Genomic DNA, 20,039 nt, shown 5'->3' with positions numbered 1-20,039 from the left:
GATATATGCAGCTTCCCTGCCCGAGCTGATTGGCCTTGTCCATCCTTCCTCCATCACGCAAGGATGAAACCTTCACGTATTCCTTGACCACAATGGTGTGTTTGTTTTGCTTCATGTTCATTTGCAGCAGGTACACGTGTGTAGAGCATGGAGTTTCAGCCAATGTCAGAGAGCTCTTTGGTTTCTTGGGAGAAAACATGGTCCACCAACATTGATCTCTACAAGAGCATAGTGGCACCATATAGGATAGAGAGGGTTGAGGAGATTATCTAGCAGTTGGAGAACGACTTGGTAGCTTGCTGATAAGAGATCCAAGCAAGAACGACAACACATATAGTGGTAAGTCCATCCATAGATGAAGCTCAAGAGGGGGTGTTTCCGGATGCCAAAAAGCTTTCAAGAGAGGAAGTGGTAGCAGTGATGACAGAGTTCCCAAGTAAGGAGCAGATTTTGGAGGATGAGCCTAGGAAGCAGACACTATCAGGCTTGAAAGTGATGTGGATAGATGGAGGGCAACCCATCCCAGAGTCCATATGAGTTTCCGAGGACAAAGAGGAGTCATCAAGTGAGTTTCAAACTTAATCTATTGAGGAAGAGGATGAGATGAGCTATTTTGCAATGGTGTCTACCATGCTAGCCGAGCATCTAGAGGCAGAGGGGCTAGTTTGGTACCCGCAGTTCCCAAGGAGGCAGACATCATTGAAGACAATAGGTTCAATAGCGCATGCTATTGGAGTTAGGACCTATGTGGAGCAGAGAGTGAGTTCGCCATACGATCCATACCGGGTTGGAGCAGTGGAGCTCATTTTGCCCCTGTGCTCCAAGTTAAGGAGGAGGGGATGTCACATGCAGGCTCTCACGAGTATGACGTGGACACGCTTTTACCCATTGGCCACTTGAGAGGTCAAGTACGTGGCCAGATTCATGTGTTTGTAAGGGCTATTGTGCCAGACCATTGTAATATTGTTCATGTGCCCAATGAGCAGCCCCGTGTGAACAGAGTTATTGGGTTTTCATGTGAAGACACTTTGTTGGACATTAGGTGCCCATTGAGCAGCCCCATGTTATTGGGTTTTTGTGTGAAGACACTTTGTTGGACATTATTATTAGGGTTGGTAGAGTTGGTATCTAATTGACCAACATTAGACACTGTAAATGGGAGTCTAGGCCTTGGCCATATTCATTCAATTGACCAGTCAGCCATCATTGAACTTGGGAGCATTGCTACCATAGAGTATCTCTATTCAGCATTGTAAGGCTTTTCTGGTCGTACAGTCTTAATGAAACCTTACCCTAAGGTGTAGAAAGAACTTCCTAGGGTACAATGAGTTTTGCCATTTAAGCAGCCTATTTTGAATCAAGGCTGTCGCACACCTGGTAGATGGTTTTCGCATGCACATCGTCCACTTTTGCTGTTTCACTTTGTTGAGAATCTATTTATGGGCCATGTCATTTTCTCTCTATTTGTCACATGAATGTATCTCTACCTTGATGGCTTGGCTTTACCGTACCAAAGCTGCACTGCAGGGTATCTTTTTGGGACTACATCTGCGAGGTGCCTTGCATATATGAGCCACCATATGTGGGACAGTAACTATAGCTTGGCAGGGTAGAAAGGACAGCAACAGTATGGGTGGATTTGGGCCGTTGGAATCTAGTGTGTGGAAAATAGGGGTCGAGAACATGATTACAAAGGTACATAGTGGCATCACTAGAGACTTAAAATCAGAGGTGTGAATTGTGAGAAATTGGCTTAAAGTCAGAGGTGTGAATTGGAAATTTAGCAGTTTAAAGATTTTTCTATTGTTTGAAAGTCTCGAACTTCAATCAACTATGTGTTGCTCTGCTCAGTTGATGAACTGAAAGTTTAGCAGTTCTAAAGGCTTTTCTATTATTAAAGTTTCAAACTTCAATCAACTGGTAAACTGTGTTGCTCTGCTCAGTTTATGAATTGGTTTTTCTCAACAGGACATTGATTTCAGGTTTGCCATTCCTTTGGGATTCTATAATGCAGCTCTAAATATTGGACTATCAGGGGGCTTTATGCTGCCCTGGACTAAGGACTTCTTCAAAAAGACTACTTTCACGAGTGACCGGTTTTTTATGGGCAGACATTCATCCCTTGTTTGTGACATGAATGGTCCAACAACAATTCTAGGTCTCAGTTCTAGAGGAATGGAATCCACCAAGTTAAAGCAAGGTGCAGATGGCACGGAAACCTCAAAATCTAGAGATCACCTTGGAGGTGGTCTTGCAGTGACTGGCTTTGCAGATCTATCTTTCGATCTACCATTGGGATTCTTGAGAAAGAAAAATTTGCATGGTCACTGCTTCTTATGTGCAGGAAACCTTATTGGCCTAACTGAAGCAGACAGACGGTCTCTCTCCTTTCAAGGCTTCTTGTCTTCATTTAAGTGCTTTGCTGGGGCTGGTATTGTGATTCCAACCAGGTTTTTTCGCCTTGAGGTTCTCTCTCTCTCTCTCTCTCTCTCTCTCTCTCTCTCTCTCTCTCTCGCATGCTTGGGTGGCTGGGGGTGCTATGTGTGTTGGCTTCAATTACGAGTGCTTTTACCATACACACCTGATGTTTGTGCATTGCCCTATGTGCAGGTCAACTTCTGTCAAAATTTGGGGCATTTTCTTAATGATAGTAGCAAGAGAGGGATTCAGTTAAGCTTTTCTTCCCCTTGCTAAAATAGTCAAACTATATGGGAATAAGCATTTAGGGACCTCTATCAACATACATAATAAATTTTTGAAGTTCTATGCTCTCAAGGCTCAAGAAGCCTAAAGCAGTACAACATCAGCAAGACAATGTGGAACACGTCCTAAAGCGGATTTTAACAAAAGAAAATTATCTAAGCAAAATCTTTTCTACAACGTGCTTACAGAGGCTGCCTTTTCTCTGAACCATTCTGCTGTGTCGGTTTAGAAACATTATCCATGACAATTTCCATTCAGGATGGCACACCTCAGGCTGCCACGGTTTTTGGTTTTCTTGCTCTGTCTAATGTGAATAAGTAGAAAATGCAGAATATGAAATATTTGCGGCCTTTAGAAGATACAGTAGCTATGGTTACATGTTCCAAATAGAGGTTGAAAGTGGCAAGAGGCTTCTTTGTCAATGCATTTTTGTTACTGTTATGTTATTTGACAGCCTGATATAATGATATGAAGCATTTGAAAATCTTGTGGGGTTCACATGGGTAGGTAATCTTGCCTAGGCTCCATTGACGATACCAAGAACTCTTTCCATGACTTCAACAAATCCTGTTTGGGAGGGGTTGCTTAGTGAAACCTTTACAAAATAAACGTTCAAGGACTAATATTATGAAGACATCTATTCAAGGCATTCTTGAGAGTTTACATGGTTGTGAGGTGCAATAACAAGCTTTAAACAACGATTTTCCCCATGCAAGGCTTCACTAGCTTGTGTTAATTGCATTGATTGATCAGGTGTATCACTGACGGTTAATGAATGCAAGGTTGGTTTTTAGAGTTCCAACAAGGTTGAAACTCTTAGGTTCCACGCCTACGATCTCCAACAAGGCCCAGACAGACGAGGAGGTAGGTGGGCAGGGGAGTGCAAACAGAGGGAGGGGGTGATAAATGGTGCGTATTTGAGGCGGAGCACATGATTCATGGTTTTGCACATGTGATGGTCTAAAGGGCTATAAGTTGAAGGTTGTTTTGTTGGATTGATGAAAAGTGTTGATGGAGGTTAAGGTTAGAAAGGGTTCAATTATGTTATATTGGCCACATGGGTTGATTGAGAGAAGAATCTTGGAGGGTGAAAGAATTTATCCTTGATGAAGAGATTTTAGTAATTGATTCATAGAGATATTTTGGGCTGGAGATACGCACTTAATCATTATAAATTGAAATAACACGTTCATTTCAAAGAGCTTGATTAATAATGCTTATTAGTGTCATTACTTGATACTTAATTTTAATCACTTGATCATGGAGTTTTTCTCTTGCTTTGAACCACCCTAGCTTGCCTCAATCCTCATGGAAGTCCACCCCAGCCCAATTCAATCTCCTTGTCCTTCCTCTCTCTCCTTCTCGAAATCTCATATATATATATATATATATATATATATATATATATATATATGTGGTTTACCACCCACCCACACACACACACATACACACACACACATGCATATATATATATATATATATATATATATATATATATATATATATATATATATATTATGGGAGCTCGAACACATGTAAATATAATAATCATAGTCTATGGGCCAAATAAAGAGAACAAGACCACGGGTGGGCTTGGGTAGAGGCCAACTATGGGGGCCAAAGACTTAAGTGAGTATGAACATGGGACTTGATATAAAGGATAATTTTGTAAGTTTCTTAATCATCATTAATTGTTACTAATCACACTTATAGCTTATCAAGCTTCCATGGCTTTCCTTCCTTTGCTCAAGGATGGTGACCTACACCCATGCCTTGAGTAGCCCCTCTCTTGCAGTGGCATCAGTGATTCATTTTTTCACAAAATTTTTCCTACATTTCTACACATTTTCATGGAATTTTTAGCCCTTCTTTTGTGCTTGAAAACCCTAGAAATCTAGATCTTGTGGTTAGAATCTCTACACGTTTTCCATCTAGGGCTTTAGAGGCATGACATTAGGCATTGTACGTTTGCTTTGCATCTCCTAAAATACCCTCAAGTGGCAAAAATTTCAAAGGTCTCCTTGTGTGAAGGTTGCAAAATGGTGACTATGTCCACCATTGTTGTTTGCTGTGGCTTCCTTAGCCTTTCTTAAGGTGAAAATAAGCTATTTTGAGCATCTACTTTCCTTCTACAAGCCAAGAGAAGAAAAAACGTGGGATTCATGAAGAGGAAAGGGCGCCTATCATCTAGCTTCCATGGAGTTGTTCTTTATCAATTTTCAAGCATTGAAGCTTACCTGTTGCTTCCGGTGAGTTGCTACATCCATTTCTTGCAAGATTTGATGGATTCTTCATGCCTATCACTTGATTTGGGGTATTCTTCAAAGAAATCTTAATTTTGAAAAATTGGTCATTTACACATACTATTGGCCATGCCTATGTACCATGGAATGCTTCAATGGTGTTATAAGCTTACTCATGTATTCATACTTAGCATTGAGCAAACCCCAATTGGACAGATTAGGAGATTTTGATCATTTTCAATCAATCTTATGTATTTGATAACTTATATGGCTACATACATGTCATTGGAGATGCTACATGATTAATTACATGTCATTTGGATACTCTACTTGCCATTCATAGCCATCTACATGCTATGCAATGACCTATGGCATGCCTATGTGATGGCAAGAGATGGAATGAGCACATGTACTTGATTCACATGTTTGTGGAATGTTGTTTTGATGCTTGCTATATAGTGATGGAAAAGAGCATGAGTCCATGCTAGGTGATACATGATATGATGGTATTAGCATGAGTTCATGCCAAGCTTGTAAGTGGCTTCCTCTCATACTTGGAAGTAATTTTCATTGAATATCTACATTATAATCAACTCTCTTTTCATTACTAGAATCTAGAATGGGAAGAGGGTACCCCTGGCATGTGGAGAAGAGGCCAAGGGAGAGTGCGCCTTGAATCTGCCTTGTCATGATTGCTATAGGAAAGCCATAAGGTGGAGGATTAGGTACCCGAAGTGAAGAAATGGTCCCAGCTCTCGTCTTGGAGTGAAACTCAGTAAGAGGGTGGTAAGAAGCATCGAAGCACGTCTCATTGACTCAATCAACTTAATCAGCATGATTCCATTTGGCTGCATTCAAGCAATGGGGCCTTAGTCATCTATTCCATTGGTAAATGCAAGACAAATGCAAGGGTATGAAATTGGCATTATGCAATGAATATGGATGCTATTCGATGTGATTTGGTTCTCTAGCATTGTGGTAGCAAGGTTTAGCCATGGATGCATACATCGAATTGTGCATGGCTCTAATGGAAGAATGCAAGTTCAGATTGTTCTCCTTGTTACCAAATGTGGCTTGACCCATGTCACTAAACATAATGCCTTTGGCTTGCCTTTAGCCTTCAACATTGTTTGATCGACTATGATGTCCACCCAAGTCATGAGAGGTTCTTTCCACAAAGGAATTATGCATTGGAGTAGATCCATGAATGGGTTGCCACACATGATCTTGATTGTTGCGTTGTGACAACTCACTCTTTGTGTTGCAAAGCCCTTTGATTTCTTCTACCATTGGCTTCATGATTATTTCCATCATTCCACGTAGCATTAGCATCATCATTTATGCCATGTCACTATTCATAGAGGGTGTTGCATTTGCATTAGGTTCCCCACCATGATTCGGTGAATTGGCAATATTGGCATAGGTTATACAACTTTGTACATGATATGCCCTTTGATCCTCATTTGCATGCAAGCTCCCGACCTTGGGATTAGTGTCCCCATCCTCAATCATGTCCACTCGTTCCATATTCTCTGTGTCCTTTAGATCTTGAAGAACCAAGGCTTGTTTGGGTGGTCGCCCTTTTGGCATAATAGAATAAACTGGAAAATGGAGCGTGGAAAGCCCAAATCTTGTTGGATTTTGGAGATTTTTGGTTTTACGAGAAGCTCTAGATGCGTACTATCCAAATATGTAAAAATAGTAAGAATCCGAGTGATATGATCTCCAACAAAGATATTCAAGTGTGAAGGAGTACATCACAAGTTCCCCAAGCTTATGCTTCATACGAAAGGTTTAAGTGAGGATTTCAAAAACGTGAAGTATATCAAGGGCTTCAAGAACACTATTGGAGCAGATGTCAAAGCTCAACGACTGACCATTCTCAAGGAAGCCATGATCTTAGTTGAGATTTATAAAGAAAAATATGCTAATGCATGGTTAAATAGATAGCCGGACTTTGGCTCAAATGCTTCCACCACAAGGCACTTCACGCCGAGTGTGCCCAAGTTTCCACTCGTGTATGGTAATGGCAGTAAACAAAATTTCAGGTTTGGCAACACTTCTCATAAGCCTTCACAAGGGGATGAAAAGTCTTACAACAATGGGGCTAACAAGATAAAATTTGTGAAGGAGGACCACATCAATGAATTGAGGAACAAAGGCCTATGTTACAAATGCGGTGAGAAGTGGCACAAGGACCATGTCAAATCATGCAATGCATGTAATGTCATATCAACATGGTGTTCTTGAAAGTGATGAATGAGGAAAAGATGTGGAATCATTTGATGTGTTTTCTTTGAACATGTGGATGCTTACAATGAGATAGACCCGGATGGAGAGTTTCCATTTGATCCTGGTGGTTTTATGGTTTACCCACTACTTTGTGTGCTCTGGATGCACATGATGCTACTCTATGCTCAATCTCCTATGAAGCCTAGGCCAATTGCAAGGGTGAAAATACTTTAAGGCTTAAGGCTTAAGGCTATGGTCAATGGAAGAGTGGCATTTGTGTTGGTGGTGGATAGTGGTATTACACATAGTTTTATGAATCGACAATCATTGTGCAATCTTAAATTATACCCGAATGCCTTGGGAATAATACACAAAGTTCAAGTGAAAAATGGGGATGTTATGGATTATACAATGGTTTGTAAGGATGTGGATGCTCTCAAAAGATTACACTTCCAAAGAAAATTTACTAGTATTGGACATGGGGGCCAATCGACACAGTTTTGGGTTGTGATTGGCTAGCCGCTCTTGGCGCCTTCTCCATAAATTTGTAGCAAGGATTCACGAGCTTTGTGCATGGAAAAATGAGTGTCACTTTGCATGGATTTTGCAACTCAAAACTGACTTTGATTAATGGCACTCAACTCAAGAGAGAGCTCAAAAAATGGGACAAATGTATGTACTACAGCTTTGCAAAGATGAATACCATATGGAGGAGAGCAAGAATACACATAAGGGAACGAAAAAGCTATGAAAGGACTATGAATATGTTTTTCAAATGCCCAAGTGCTCGCCACCCGAGCGTGATGTGCATGGGATAGAGCTTGAGCCTAATGCTAGGCCCGTTAACAAGCCTCCATATAGATTGTCAAAAGGTGAGAAAGATGAGGTGGCAAAGAAAGTCAAAGAATTGTTGGAAATGGGTTGGGTGGAGCCAAGTCAATCGCCGTTTGCATCACTCATGCTTCTAGTAAAGAAGAAGGATTTGAACAAGATTACTATCAAGAATAGGTATCCAATCCCAAGGATAGATGACCTTTTGGGTGAGTTGAAAGGGGCCAAATTCTTCACCAAGATTGACTTGAGATCCAGCTACCACCAAATTAGGATGAAGAGTGGTGATGAATACAAGATAGAATTTAGGACCGAGAGGGGTCTCTATCACTTCATGGTGATGCCGTTTGGATTATGCAATGCACCCACCACTTTTCAAGCCTTGTGATGAACAAAGTGCTTCAAAAATTGATCTTCAAGTTTGTATTTGTCTTCTTTGATGCAATATTGGTGCATAGCAAGAGTGAAGAGGAGCACTTGGTTCATGTGCATAAAGTCTTGGATGCATTGAGAGCCAACCGTTTGTATGCCAAAGAGAGAAAGTGTACATTCATGGCAAATGAAGTGGAGTACCTTGGTCATATTGTGGGCAAAGATGGCATAAAGGTGGATCCCAAGAAGGTGGAATGTGTAAGGAATTGGCCTACTCCCATCAATATTACTCAATTGAGGAGATTCTTGGGTCTTTCATCTTTCTATCAAACACCATAATCTTGGTACAAGACAGAACCAATGCCTCTTCCACATATATACACTCTATCAAACACCGTAATCTTGGTACAAGACAGAACCAATGCCTCTTCCACATATATACACTCTTATAGTGAAAGGATTGGGAGAAATCTAGGCATACCAAAATAGGATCTAAAGTAAGCATCTTTTTGAGCTCTTTAAAGCTTTTATGGGCTGTAACATCCCAAAAGAATGCCTCTTTCTTCAACTGGTGATTGCATTTGAGAACCGCAAGCTTGATGATAAAGAGATGGAGTTGCATGTTTATAAGAGCAAGAGATGATTGCAATCTTGCATGCAACCAAGAAATTGTTGAATTATATAATGTACAAGGTTAAGGATGAGAGGAAGAGGTAATGGAGGTGTGAACACACTCAAATAAAGTAGGCATGTAGGTGGAAAAGGGATCTAGGGTTAGCCCAGCCCTAGCCCTTGGTGGTCCGACCCTGTATAAAGGGTAGAAGACCCTACTTTTTGTAACAAGAACAACTTGGAGGAGAAGGGTAAGCCAACTTTAGAGTGGCTGAAATAGAAAGTAATACAAGAAGATTTCTATACATCTTGTGTCCTCTCAAGCTATGGTGTCTTAATGATGATTCAATAAGTTGTTTATGCTTGTTCATTCTTTTATACTTTGCTCTCCTCTTGTTTCCATTGCTTCCGCTGTTGGATGCTCTAGATACCCATGATTCTTAACATGGTATCAAAGCCATGTATGGTTGAGATCCCTCTCTCTCTCTCTCTCTCTCTCTCTCTCTCTCTCACAATCTAAGCCATTCTCAAAGCTTTAACCTTCTTGAGGCAAAAGAGGTGTGGCAGTGAAAGAGGCCTCCAAGGAGAGAAGGAAGAGGAGAACCACAAGCAAGGATATATTTGCAACGCAAGTAATAGTGTCACCTCAACCAAAATGCAAGGAAGGGAGCTTCGTATAGAATGACAAGAGGTTGCCTTCAGCAAAAAACGCAAGGTTTGGAGGCAACTTTGTCTTGTTGTGGCAAAAACACAAAGTTTGAGGCAACGACTGCCCGCAGTGTTGTCCGTCTCAACGGCAGCACTTGCCCACTGCTCAACTTCTGGCGACAAACCTTTGTAGTGGGGTAGTTCTCCTTCTGCAGAAGCACCATCTCCTCACTAAGCGGTAGCAATTAGCAGCGCATCACTAATATGTGAGCAACACCATCTCACTGAGCATTATCGCAACAGCAACGCAATCATCACTTTAACTACGGTAGTGTCTGGTAGCAACACCAATAGCAGCAAAGTGCACAGACCTACAGATCGAGAGTTTGGTGTTTTTTTTTCAAAAGAGAGAAAAAAATAATTATTTAAAAAACTCTTCAAAGGTTTATTATCTATAAGGTGATTTTGTGATTTTAGAACTTGCACCTTTTTTTTTAACTTGAATTATTTTTTGGCCTTGTAAAACAGAGTTAGACACTACCCTTGTTTTTTGCAAGTGATAAGACCTCTCCTACCCCTATCATTCATGTTGAAGGAGATGGGAGCCTCGATTGAGAAGTTCGATGGTGAGGTTTCCATTGTTGACAAGTTTAAGTAAAATATATGCTCATGCTCAAAGGTTTATTGCCTTTGGTAAAAGGCACAAAGAAGGTGGACCTTGAAGATTCAGAGGTGGTAGAAGATTATGAGAGGGCTCATGCCATTATTTCCCTTCATATTCATAAGAAACTCATTCATCTTGTGGCAGGTATGAAATCAGCAAAAGCGGCTTGGGATGAGCTTGAGAAGCTTTATGGAGCCAAGGCACAGCACTCAAAGATTGCACTTAAGGTCAAGTTTTATGGTCTTGAAATGCAAGAGGGTGGCTCTCTTAGACTTCATCAATGAGATGAATAGCATCATGGTACAACTTGCAAGCATTGATGCCAAAGTTGAAGAAGATGATGCTATTGCCGTGCTCTTGAAGAGCATGCCCCTGTCATTCGTCGATAGCCTTATGACCACATTGAAGCACCATCCTTATCCAACATTTATAGGTATTGTTACATCACTTCTTGAAGAAGATATAAGGGTCAAAGTAGAGGGCGGATCTACATCTACATAAAAAACGCAAGCCTTTGTGATGAAACATGGTACGTCTAAATACAACTTGAAATGTACTTTTTGCAAGAAGAAGGGGCATGTTAAAGCTCAATGCTTCAAGAAAGATCCGTCTAAGTGAAAATGTAATAAGTGTGGTGAAATAGGCCATTTTAGAAGAGATTGTACCAAAGATGTCACTAAGGTTGAGGGGATTTTGTAAGTTCCTCACATGCCGAGCAACTCTTCTAGTTGAGGAGTGAAACATGCTTGCTAGAGTTGGGAGTGAACCACATTACTCTAGAACTTATCTCTTTTGTAAAAGCCTATCATATAAATGCTACCTACCTTATCTTCTATCCTGAGAGAGGGTCTTTTTTTAAACTTGAAGTCCAATGCTCACCTTGTCCCATGGTGGCATTGAGAGGGGGTGTTGAAATATATGATGTACAAGGTTAAGGATGAGAGGAAGAGGTAATGGAGATGTGAACACACTCAAATAAAGTATGCATGTGGGAGGAAAAGGGATCTAGGGTTAGCCCAACCCTAGCCCTTGGTGGACCCTATATAAACGGTAGGAGACCCTACCTTTTGTAACAAGAACAACTTGGAGGAGAAGGTTAAGCCAACTTTAGAGTGGATGAAATACAAAGTAATACAAGAAGCTTTTTATACATCTTGTGTCCTCTCTCAAGCTATGGTGTCTTCATGATGATTCAATAAGTTCTTTATGCTTGTTCATTCTTTTATACTTTGCTCTCCTCTTGTTTCCATTACATAATGGACCTCTATATCATAAGGAGAGGGTGTATCTTGTGTGCCTCATCTGACAGCAAAAGGTTATGGATGAGACGCATTATTCTCCCATGGCAGGACATTTGGGTTTGTTTGAAACCTATGATGCCATAAGGAAGAGCTTTCATTAGAATGGCCAATGAAGATATGTGAAAGAATATGTCTCCAAATGTATGCCATGTTAACTCAACAAGGATCCTACACAGAAGCCTGATGGTTTGCTTTAGCCCTTATCTATCCCAAATGGCAACGGATTCCACTACTGGCTTGCCTCCTACCAAGAGAGGAAGGGATAGCATCTATGTTGTGGTTGATCGTTTGACAAAAGTTTCCCATTTTGTGCCAACAAAAGTGAGATACTCAGCATCCATGGTTGCACATCAATTCATGGAATATGTGTTCAAGATGCATGGTATACCACAACACATAGTGAATGATCGAGGTGTAAAGTTCATGGGCACATTTTGGTGTACATTATTTGAGAGCATAGGTACTAGATTGACTCCAAGCACAACCTATCACCCAAAAACTGATGGTCAAACTGAGAGGGTGAATTAGTGTCTTGAGACTTACTTGAGGTATTATTTCTATGAGACGTCTATAATAGCACATATCATGTGACGCCTATAATAGCACATGGCATTATTTCTATGACACTTACTTGAGACATTATTTCTATGAGACGCCTATAATAGCACATATCATGTGAGCATTGGAATGTTCCCTTTGGAGGCTATGTATGGCTACAAGGTGCACGTGCCAATTGTAGCATTCAAGCATGATGATGTGAATCCCCATGCAAAGGATGAAGTGTGGAAAGGATGCAAGCTCTCTTACAAACAAGAAAAGAGAATATTAAGAAGTCTCAAGAGAAAATGAAGCATTATGAAGGTGCACACCGAAGACCATTGGAATTCAAAGAAGGGGAGTTTGTCTTCTTGAGGATACCCAAAACTAGGCATGGTTCTCTCAATGGAAATACCAACACAAAGCTTGCACATTGATTCTATGGTTTGTACAAGGTATTGAAAAGAGTTGGTGAAGTGGCTTATCAATTGCTACTTCCATCCCACCAAGATACATAATATCTTCCATCTATCACACTTGAAGTCATATGTTGGGCCGGAAGTGCAAGTTTTGGATGAGCTTCCACCTATGAGTGAAGATGGCATAGTGGAGTATGTTCCCAAAAAAGTGCTGGGAGAGAGAGACAAGGTACTTCACAATCGTTCTTTGCACGAATACCTTATCAAGTGGAAGGAATTACCTCAATATGAAGCAACATGGCAGCCCGTCTCTATGTTGGACAGTTTGCAGCACCTTTTGAATGCATCCAAAGAGGTTTTGAGAGCCACAATAGTAAAAAATAGCTTGCTGTATTTTTTTGAAATTCATTGTTATAAGGCCTAAATGACGCTCCAAATGGATGCAAATGGTGGGTGCAATTCATGAAAGACATATACTTTCAAGTACTATACTTTGGAGGTTGCGAGAGGGCATTACATAAAGATTTAAATCCATATTCTCAAGCATGCTCTCTAGGACAATTTTGTATAAGGATAAGTGTTGGTGGCTTCCTTTGATACATCACGCACACCTTGCTCATAAAATGGTCTTTGACATGATGCATGTTTCGAGAACGAAACATACTTGGGTGGGGATGGTTTATAATGATGTGGGAGCCTGAACATGTAAATATAATAATCATAGGCTATGGGCCAAATAAAGAGGACAAGACCATGGGTAATAGGCTTGGGCCAAGGCTAAGTTTGAGAGCCAAAGGCTTAAGCGAGCATGTATTTATGTAGAGAGAGAGAGAGAGAGAGAGAGAGAGAGAGAGAGAGAGAGAGTCCCCTTCTTGTGTAAATTACAGAGCACTTCTCTATGTGCCCAAATTCCATGTGTGGTTATGAGAGAGACAGAGAGAGAAGGTCTGACAAACAATGCCATCTCTCCCAGTAGAAGAGAGATCGTTTGGTAGGAGGTAGGTGAAGGGATGCAAAGAGGATTTGGTTGGAGCCTTGCGTTAGAAGTAGAGATTCCATGGTGCTAATTAACAAATTTGAGAGAGAGAGAGAGAGAGAGAGAGAGAGAGAGAGAGAGAGAGAGAGAGAAGTGCAACCTTCCCCATGCAATACATAGAGACATGGAGAGTATATCTTGTTGTTATGGTTTTGTTTATACATGTCATGCTCTAGAGTGAAGGCTTATATGTTAGCTTTAAGTATGGGGTGATTCCATTTGTGTTTCTCATATGAAGTTTGGCAAGGTTTGTTTTTTAAAATCTAAGATCTAGACTTTATTTATAGGCTTGTAGAGGCTGAGTAACCTTTGGGATTTGAACTTGTGATGCACATATTTAAATATCATAACAATACCTCTTTCGTTCAAAATCGAGTGCGTTTTTCATGACTCAATGTTTCCTCTCTTCCTTGCTTTTTTTAGGGATTTTCATGGGATTTCAAAATCGAAAGTCTTGAAAGTTTGGTTTCTAGAAGCTCAAGTCTCAAGATTTTGGTTATCAAAATCCAAAGTCTCCATAGTTGAGATTCCAAAGTCCAAACTACCTAAGAAATTACTCGACATGCCACAAACACACTTTTCGTAGCCTAAAACATCAAACTTTTGATGTTTTGGTAGCCCAAAACATAAAAAATTTCACACTTTTCAATTTTTTGACGTAAACTATTTAATTCCAGAAAATATTTCTTAGTAAGTGTTACCTAATCTAGGTTGATAATAAAATGTCTACTTTATAGAGAAATACCCATAAACTTACTTCATGAATCCCATTGTTTAAAGCTTACACATATATTTTGGGATCCCAATTTTTTCAAGGATTGAAATATTTGCTTTTTTGACAAGTAAAAAATTACATTTAAGATAGTTCTTAATCTCTTTAAACTTTGTCTTCTTCTTCTCCTCTTTGTCTCCCTCCTTTGCTTTTTCCTTCCCGTTTTTTTTTGCTTTTCCATGTCTATCCTTGCATATTTGAGCCTTAAAAAAAGAGAGCTTCCAAAACGTAACAAAACTATAGTTTTGAGCACTCTATTGGTGTGTAAAACCCCATGAGACCTGCTGAGAATGCTCCTAACTCGTCGAGTACTACTATAATTGGCTGCTAAAAAAAGCATGTGTGGGATGACATGCGCGAAGTCACATTGACACCCTGTCCTCCTTTCTTTGCTTCTTCTTCCTCTTCTCTTCTTCACTTTTCTTTACCCTCTTTCTTTCTTTTTAAAAGCTTTTTTTGCTTTTAGGTTGTTTCCAAGATTCCAAAATCCAAAGCTGCAAGATTTGGGATGGTGTCAAATGTCAAATTTGTCCTTAAAATTTGTAGTTTTTTACATCTTATTAGAACATGGAATATTAAAAGTGTAAAAAAAAAACTCAAAAAATATATTTATTTTTTAATTTAGCTCATGAAAATTTTAAGTGGATTTTATGGTTCTATTTTTGCTCAATTTTGTGAAGTTAGTTTTGTGAGCTATCTATATGATGTTAGTAATGCTAGAAAATTTGCTCTTTTTAGGAGATGAAGAAGTCAATGATTATGGGTTTTTTTTTCATTCTAAAAATAGCCCCTTTTAAAAATTTTAAGAATGAGAATTGTTACAAATGTGTTTGAACAAATGCAAAAATGACCATACTTCAAAGAGTTAAAAAATTTAGGAAAAATCTAGATGATGTTTTATAAACTACAAGTCACGACTCGTGCACGTTTTTCATGACTCACTGTTAATTGGGATCCTTGGGCATAATACATGGTTCACGCTTGACTTAGGGTTTTTTGGTTGGTTTGGCCTTCATCTTCAGTTACTTCCTTTGTCTCGTCTTTAGATAGAGGCTTCGTATACAATCCATTGTAGGGTTGTACCATTCCAGACTGTTCATGCCTGCCATGCAATAGAGGCATAGGTTTGTTGATCTAGGACCACCACACACCCCATACATGCACTTTAGTGCTTTCAAATTGGCACTCATGTGCTACTCTACTGTAAAGTTTCCTACCCCATCCACCACAAGCTTCTCACCTTTTTTTTGAGCATCACAATGATGCTTGGAATTTCTATGTGCTAGAACAACCACTTGAGAGTATCATGACCCTCATCTGGCACTACAAACAATTGCCCCTAGGTACCATAACTCCATCTTTGACTATGCACTATGTAATGGTTAGTCTCCCTGACCTTGAGCGTAATTTAAAGCTCCGTTCATTAGTCCTATACTGATTGTTTCCATTTTTTTATATTTAAAGATTTGTGCCTCATCAAGCTTGATAACAAAAATAAGATTACCCTCACAGTCCTCTATTATGCACTGATAAAACTTCACCATGGCTGATTGGACCCTTCTAACATCTACAAATATGTTATTATACATGTCATACTTGAATGTTAAGGTCTTCTTCTTTTTCTTCTTTTTGGCTTCTCTATAGTTATTATACATGTCATACTTGAATGTTAAGGTCTTCTTCTTTTTCTTCTTTTTGGCTTCTCTATAGTTATTAAACCGTCAATGTGTTATGTTTGTATTCAGCTATGAACCCTAAAATAGCCAAATTTTGTTAGTGTCGTGCTATTACTATAGTATGTGGTTAGGGTGAGCTGAACACACGAAGATGATGCGGCTTTATACCTCAGTGAAGTAGCTTTGTTGGTGTTATGCCATTTCTACAATATGTGGTCGGACAACGAGGCTTTATACCTTAGATGAGTAGCTTTGATATCGCTATGTATCCCTTTTTGCTTATTGAAACCTTGTTGCATGCCTCCACCACCTCATTAGGCTTGACCAAGTTATGAAAGTCATAGCAAACTTCTTTAACTACCCCTCCTTTGAAGCCCTACACACTCTGGAAGCTTGAGAATTTCAATCAAGTCATTGTTTTTGATAGTAGACTTAATTATAGCAATCCTATTTATAGGATTATCCAAGCAAAAACCTCCCACACTATTCAGTAGCCTCGAGCAAGGTTTATCTATTTCTTCTTAGCATCCCCATGTGTTGCTAGGCATGTAACATTCTTAAACTATTTAGATCCTACCCTTAACCTAAAAGGAGTGCTTTTTAGTTGGGTTTTTTTGGAGTGCATGTTCGTCCCATTTTTTGTTAGTTTGTCTAAGCTCTGTCATCTCTTCCTAAGATGATTGAAGTAGTTTTTCTAACTCATTCACACGTTGAGATTGTGAGATCACAATGTCTCCTAACCCTTTAACAAATTCCTTGTACACACCAAGCATAGTTTTAGCCATGTGTGTGTGTGTGTGTTGATAATGGGAAATGGTAGCTTGATTGTTTAGTCTTGGCAGTATCCAAATAAGCCGCCTCTACCATCCCCAATGAATTGAATAAGATCATGTAAAGTGTTGAATGATGGAGGCTTACCAATGGAGGCTTACCAATTGATGGGTCAAGAGGGTATAGACCTCCTTGAACCCACAAATCCACATGCTTCTTCCCTTCTACACATAGTCTTTGAGCTTCAGCCTCATCATTTAGAGCTTTATGATGAATACTTCTCCATGTGTAGTAGTCTTTGTCAAGCACCAAGTTGATATGGTGTCTTTACTTTGAGTGAGGGGGGTCAACCCCTTGAGTCACCATAGCAGGAAGAGGAAAGAAAGCAGTATTGAACACAAAATGATGAAGACTCAAAGAGAAAGCAAGAGATGGTGGGGAGGGAGAAAAAGATAGTAGAAAGAAAAGAGAGGGAAAAACTCACATCATGTCCTATGGAAGAGAAAAGTATGTTATGAATTCAAATTTTTCGAATAAGCTTATTTTAGAAAACATTCAAGAGTGTACTAAAGTAGGTGAGATGGCTACCAAGTATAGGTGAATTAAAGAATACGTGATGGATGACATATTAAAGACACTATCCTCTAAATATAGGTAAAAAAGATGCATGTAATATAGCTATTTGTCTCTACTATTTTAGTTAAATCACTTTGATTAAGAAAGTTAATCCAATCCTTACACGGAATTTTTTTCATTTTTGGCTCTAATGTTCATTCCTAGCTCATTCTCAACAAATTTATGTCATAATTTACACTTTTCAAAAGCATCTACCTTTATGCCGAAACTTCTTCTACTTCTACCCTGACTCATTCTCAACTAATTTATGCCATAATTTAAACTTTCCAAAAGCATCTACCTTATGCCGAAGAAAATACGTCCACATCTCTTACTAAAGTTGCCAATTTATGCCATAATTTAAACTTTCCAAAAGCATTTACCTTATGCCGAAGAAAATACGTCCACATCTCTTAGTAAAGCCACCGATCAATAACAAAAAAAAGGAAGAACCACCAAGTGCAACGGTAGGTATCTTACCATAAGGATCAACTTTCCAAAAGCATCTACCTTATCCTGAAGAAAATACACCCACATGTCTTACTAGGAAGAACTACCAAGTGCACTTGTAGGCATCTTACCACAAGGAACAACATGTAGACAAGCTCTGGAGGAGACTTGGATTTATCGCTACTCTCTTAAGGAAAGGGATGTGTTGCTGCTCTCTTCCGAAAAGAGCTGTCGATGCCTTTTATATACCTTCTACCTATTTACTATTTTTACACCCTTTTCTCTCTTAATAAACCCTTATTTCATTTAGAAGCACCCTTTTATTCCCTATTGACCTCGGGCTTGAATTTCAATCCATATAAACTATTCCATGACCTATTGAACCCTATTATCTCCATATGAACCAACCTTAGAGTTTTCTTGGTGCTCCATATAAACCAACTCTAAGTTTCCTTGGTCCAGCCTAGAGTTTCCTTGCTGCTCTCTTTCAAAAAGGGATGTTAATGCCTTTTAGATACCTTCCACCTATTTGCCACACCCTTTTTACTCTTTCTATCCTTATTTCATTTAGAAGCACCCTTTTATTCCTTATTGACCTTGGGATTGAATTTCAATCCATATAAACTACTCAAGCCATTGAACCCTATTATCTCCATGTGAACCAACCCTAGAATTTCCTTGGTCTACCACCCTCGTCCATGTAAACCCTTTTTTATCTACCTTTGGGCATCTGTGTTCTTTCTTTTTCTCTCTTTTTTAATTTTAATTTTTATTTCCTTGTTTAGGGACTTGGACCACCCCTTTTAGCTCAGAGAATTGGTTGGCCCCTTGTGCCTTTTGGAAGGGTATTAGTTTGGGCACCGTAACTAGAAGACAACATGGTCTTGGTAAAGTCGACCATTGACCCCATGTATGACTTCAAGCATGTAACCTTCTTAGCATTGTGCCAAACCTTCCCAAAATGTATCCAAAGCATTGTAACTAGAAGACAACATGGTCTTGACCATTGACCCCATGTATGACTTGATTTAAATATATTGGTTAAGACAAGCATGTAACCTTCTTAGCATTGTTCCAAACCTTCCTAAAACGTATCTGAAGCATTTGGCCTCCATAGGTAGGAGGCCTTACATACACGAGCTAGTTTGGGGCAAGGCATTACAGTATCATAGTGGTAAGCATTGATATGTAGCAAACGTCTTAATTCGCAACATCTCACAAATAAGCTAGGATTCGGACCACAAAAGTAGCACACACATACTTTGAGCTTATTAGAAGAGTAGAGTGTGCTAATGTTCAAAATAAGGTTTTGAAAAAATATGAGGTTAGAATCCCTTCTCCCTCTCCTTCAAGGTCTCTCTCTCTCAAGAAAAGAAGGAAATGCAAGGCTCTTATAAGCCTTGCCCCCCTCCTCCTGCATGCAATGCTCCCACACTTAAAAAAATTAAAAAATATCCCTCGCAATTTAAAAAAAAAAGTTGTTTTCGCATTAATAAGGAACATTTATTTTATCCACAAGTGCCATTTATACATGCCGTTTTAACAGGACAAGCGCTTCAATTCCGTATTATTATTCTCACACCTGCGTTTATAGACAACTAATCAAAAGGTTAGTCTTTCGTCAAATCTGATTTCCAGATAGAAGTGTGGCCATTGAGGCTAGGGTTTGAAAAATCTGATGAAGACTGAATCAAATGGGGATTCTTTAATATCGAGTTTTTAATGTTTTCTGCTGTTCACCTTTTGTTACGTAGTTTTTTCTTAAAAATAATTTCTGAGCTGGTTAGGGTTAGGGTTAGCGTGTCTATGAGCTGCCATAGCCTTCTTGCTTTCACAAAAAAAAAAAGGAACTTACACAGGTATGGTTTAACATGGGCAGAAGCTGCATTTCCAAGCTGTTGTAATAAAGCAAAAGCATCTTGAATGCTATTTGCTGTAGAGATTGAGATACATGGACATGCCATTTTGGCTCCTTAGGACCCAGTACACATAACGACTGTGCTTTGCGGACAGGCATGGAAGGTGGACGTGCTTGATTGCCCATCCATGGATGATGGGGGACAATCCCACCTGTTGCCATATTTTGTGACAGCTCGAATGGGCAGGCTGTATGTGTAAGATGTCTTAGAAGTTACATCCCATCATGTCCAAACCAAA

At 39.5% G+C, this 20,039-nt stretch overlaps 2 protein-coding genes across 3 annotated transcripts in view; both read left to right on the top strand.

The window, feature by feature from the left end:
• The window catches only part of LOC147631187 (SAM50-like protein SPAC17C9.06), a 46,808-nt gene extending 43,621 nt beyond the window's left edge, over positions 1–3,187 (top strand). For both annotated transcript variants that reach the window (XM_086809513.1, XM_086809512.1), the window contains exons 3-4: positions 1,969–2,466; positions 2,611–3,187. In XM_086809513.1, the coding sequence (XP_086665639.1) occupies positions 1,969–2,466; positions 2,611–2,694 (582 nt within the window). In that variant the 3' untranslated portion in view covers positions 2,695–3,187. The remainder of the gene's footprint in view (positions 1–1,968; positions 2,467–2,610) is intronic.
• Positions 3,188–19,334: 16,147 nt separating this feature from the next.
• The window catches only part of LOC147631185 (uncharacterized), a 33,243-nt gene continuing 32,538 nt past the window's right edge, over positions 19,335–20,039 (top strand). Inside the window, exon 1 of the mRNA XM_086809511.1 lies at positions 19,335–19,491. The gene's annotated coding sequence lies outside the window, so the exon portion shown is untranslated. The remainder of the gene's footprint in view (positions 19,492–20,039) is intronic.

This window comes from Cibotium barometz, chromosome 15, assembly GCF_041138505.1.
Source record: "Cibotium barometz isolate CiBa-2024 chromosome 15, ASM4113850v1, whole genome shotgun sequence".
Taxonomy (NCBI): Eukaryota; Viridiplantae; Streptophyta; class Polypodiopsida; order Cyatheales; family Cibotiaceae; genus Cibotium; species Cibotium barometz.
The sequence above is the reverse complement of the archived record's forward strand: the minus strand, read 5'-3'. Positions and strand labels throughout refer to the sequence as shown.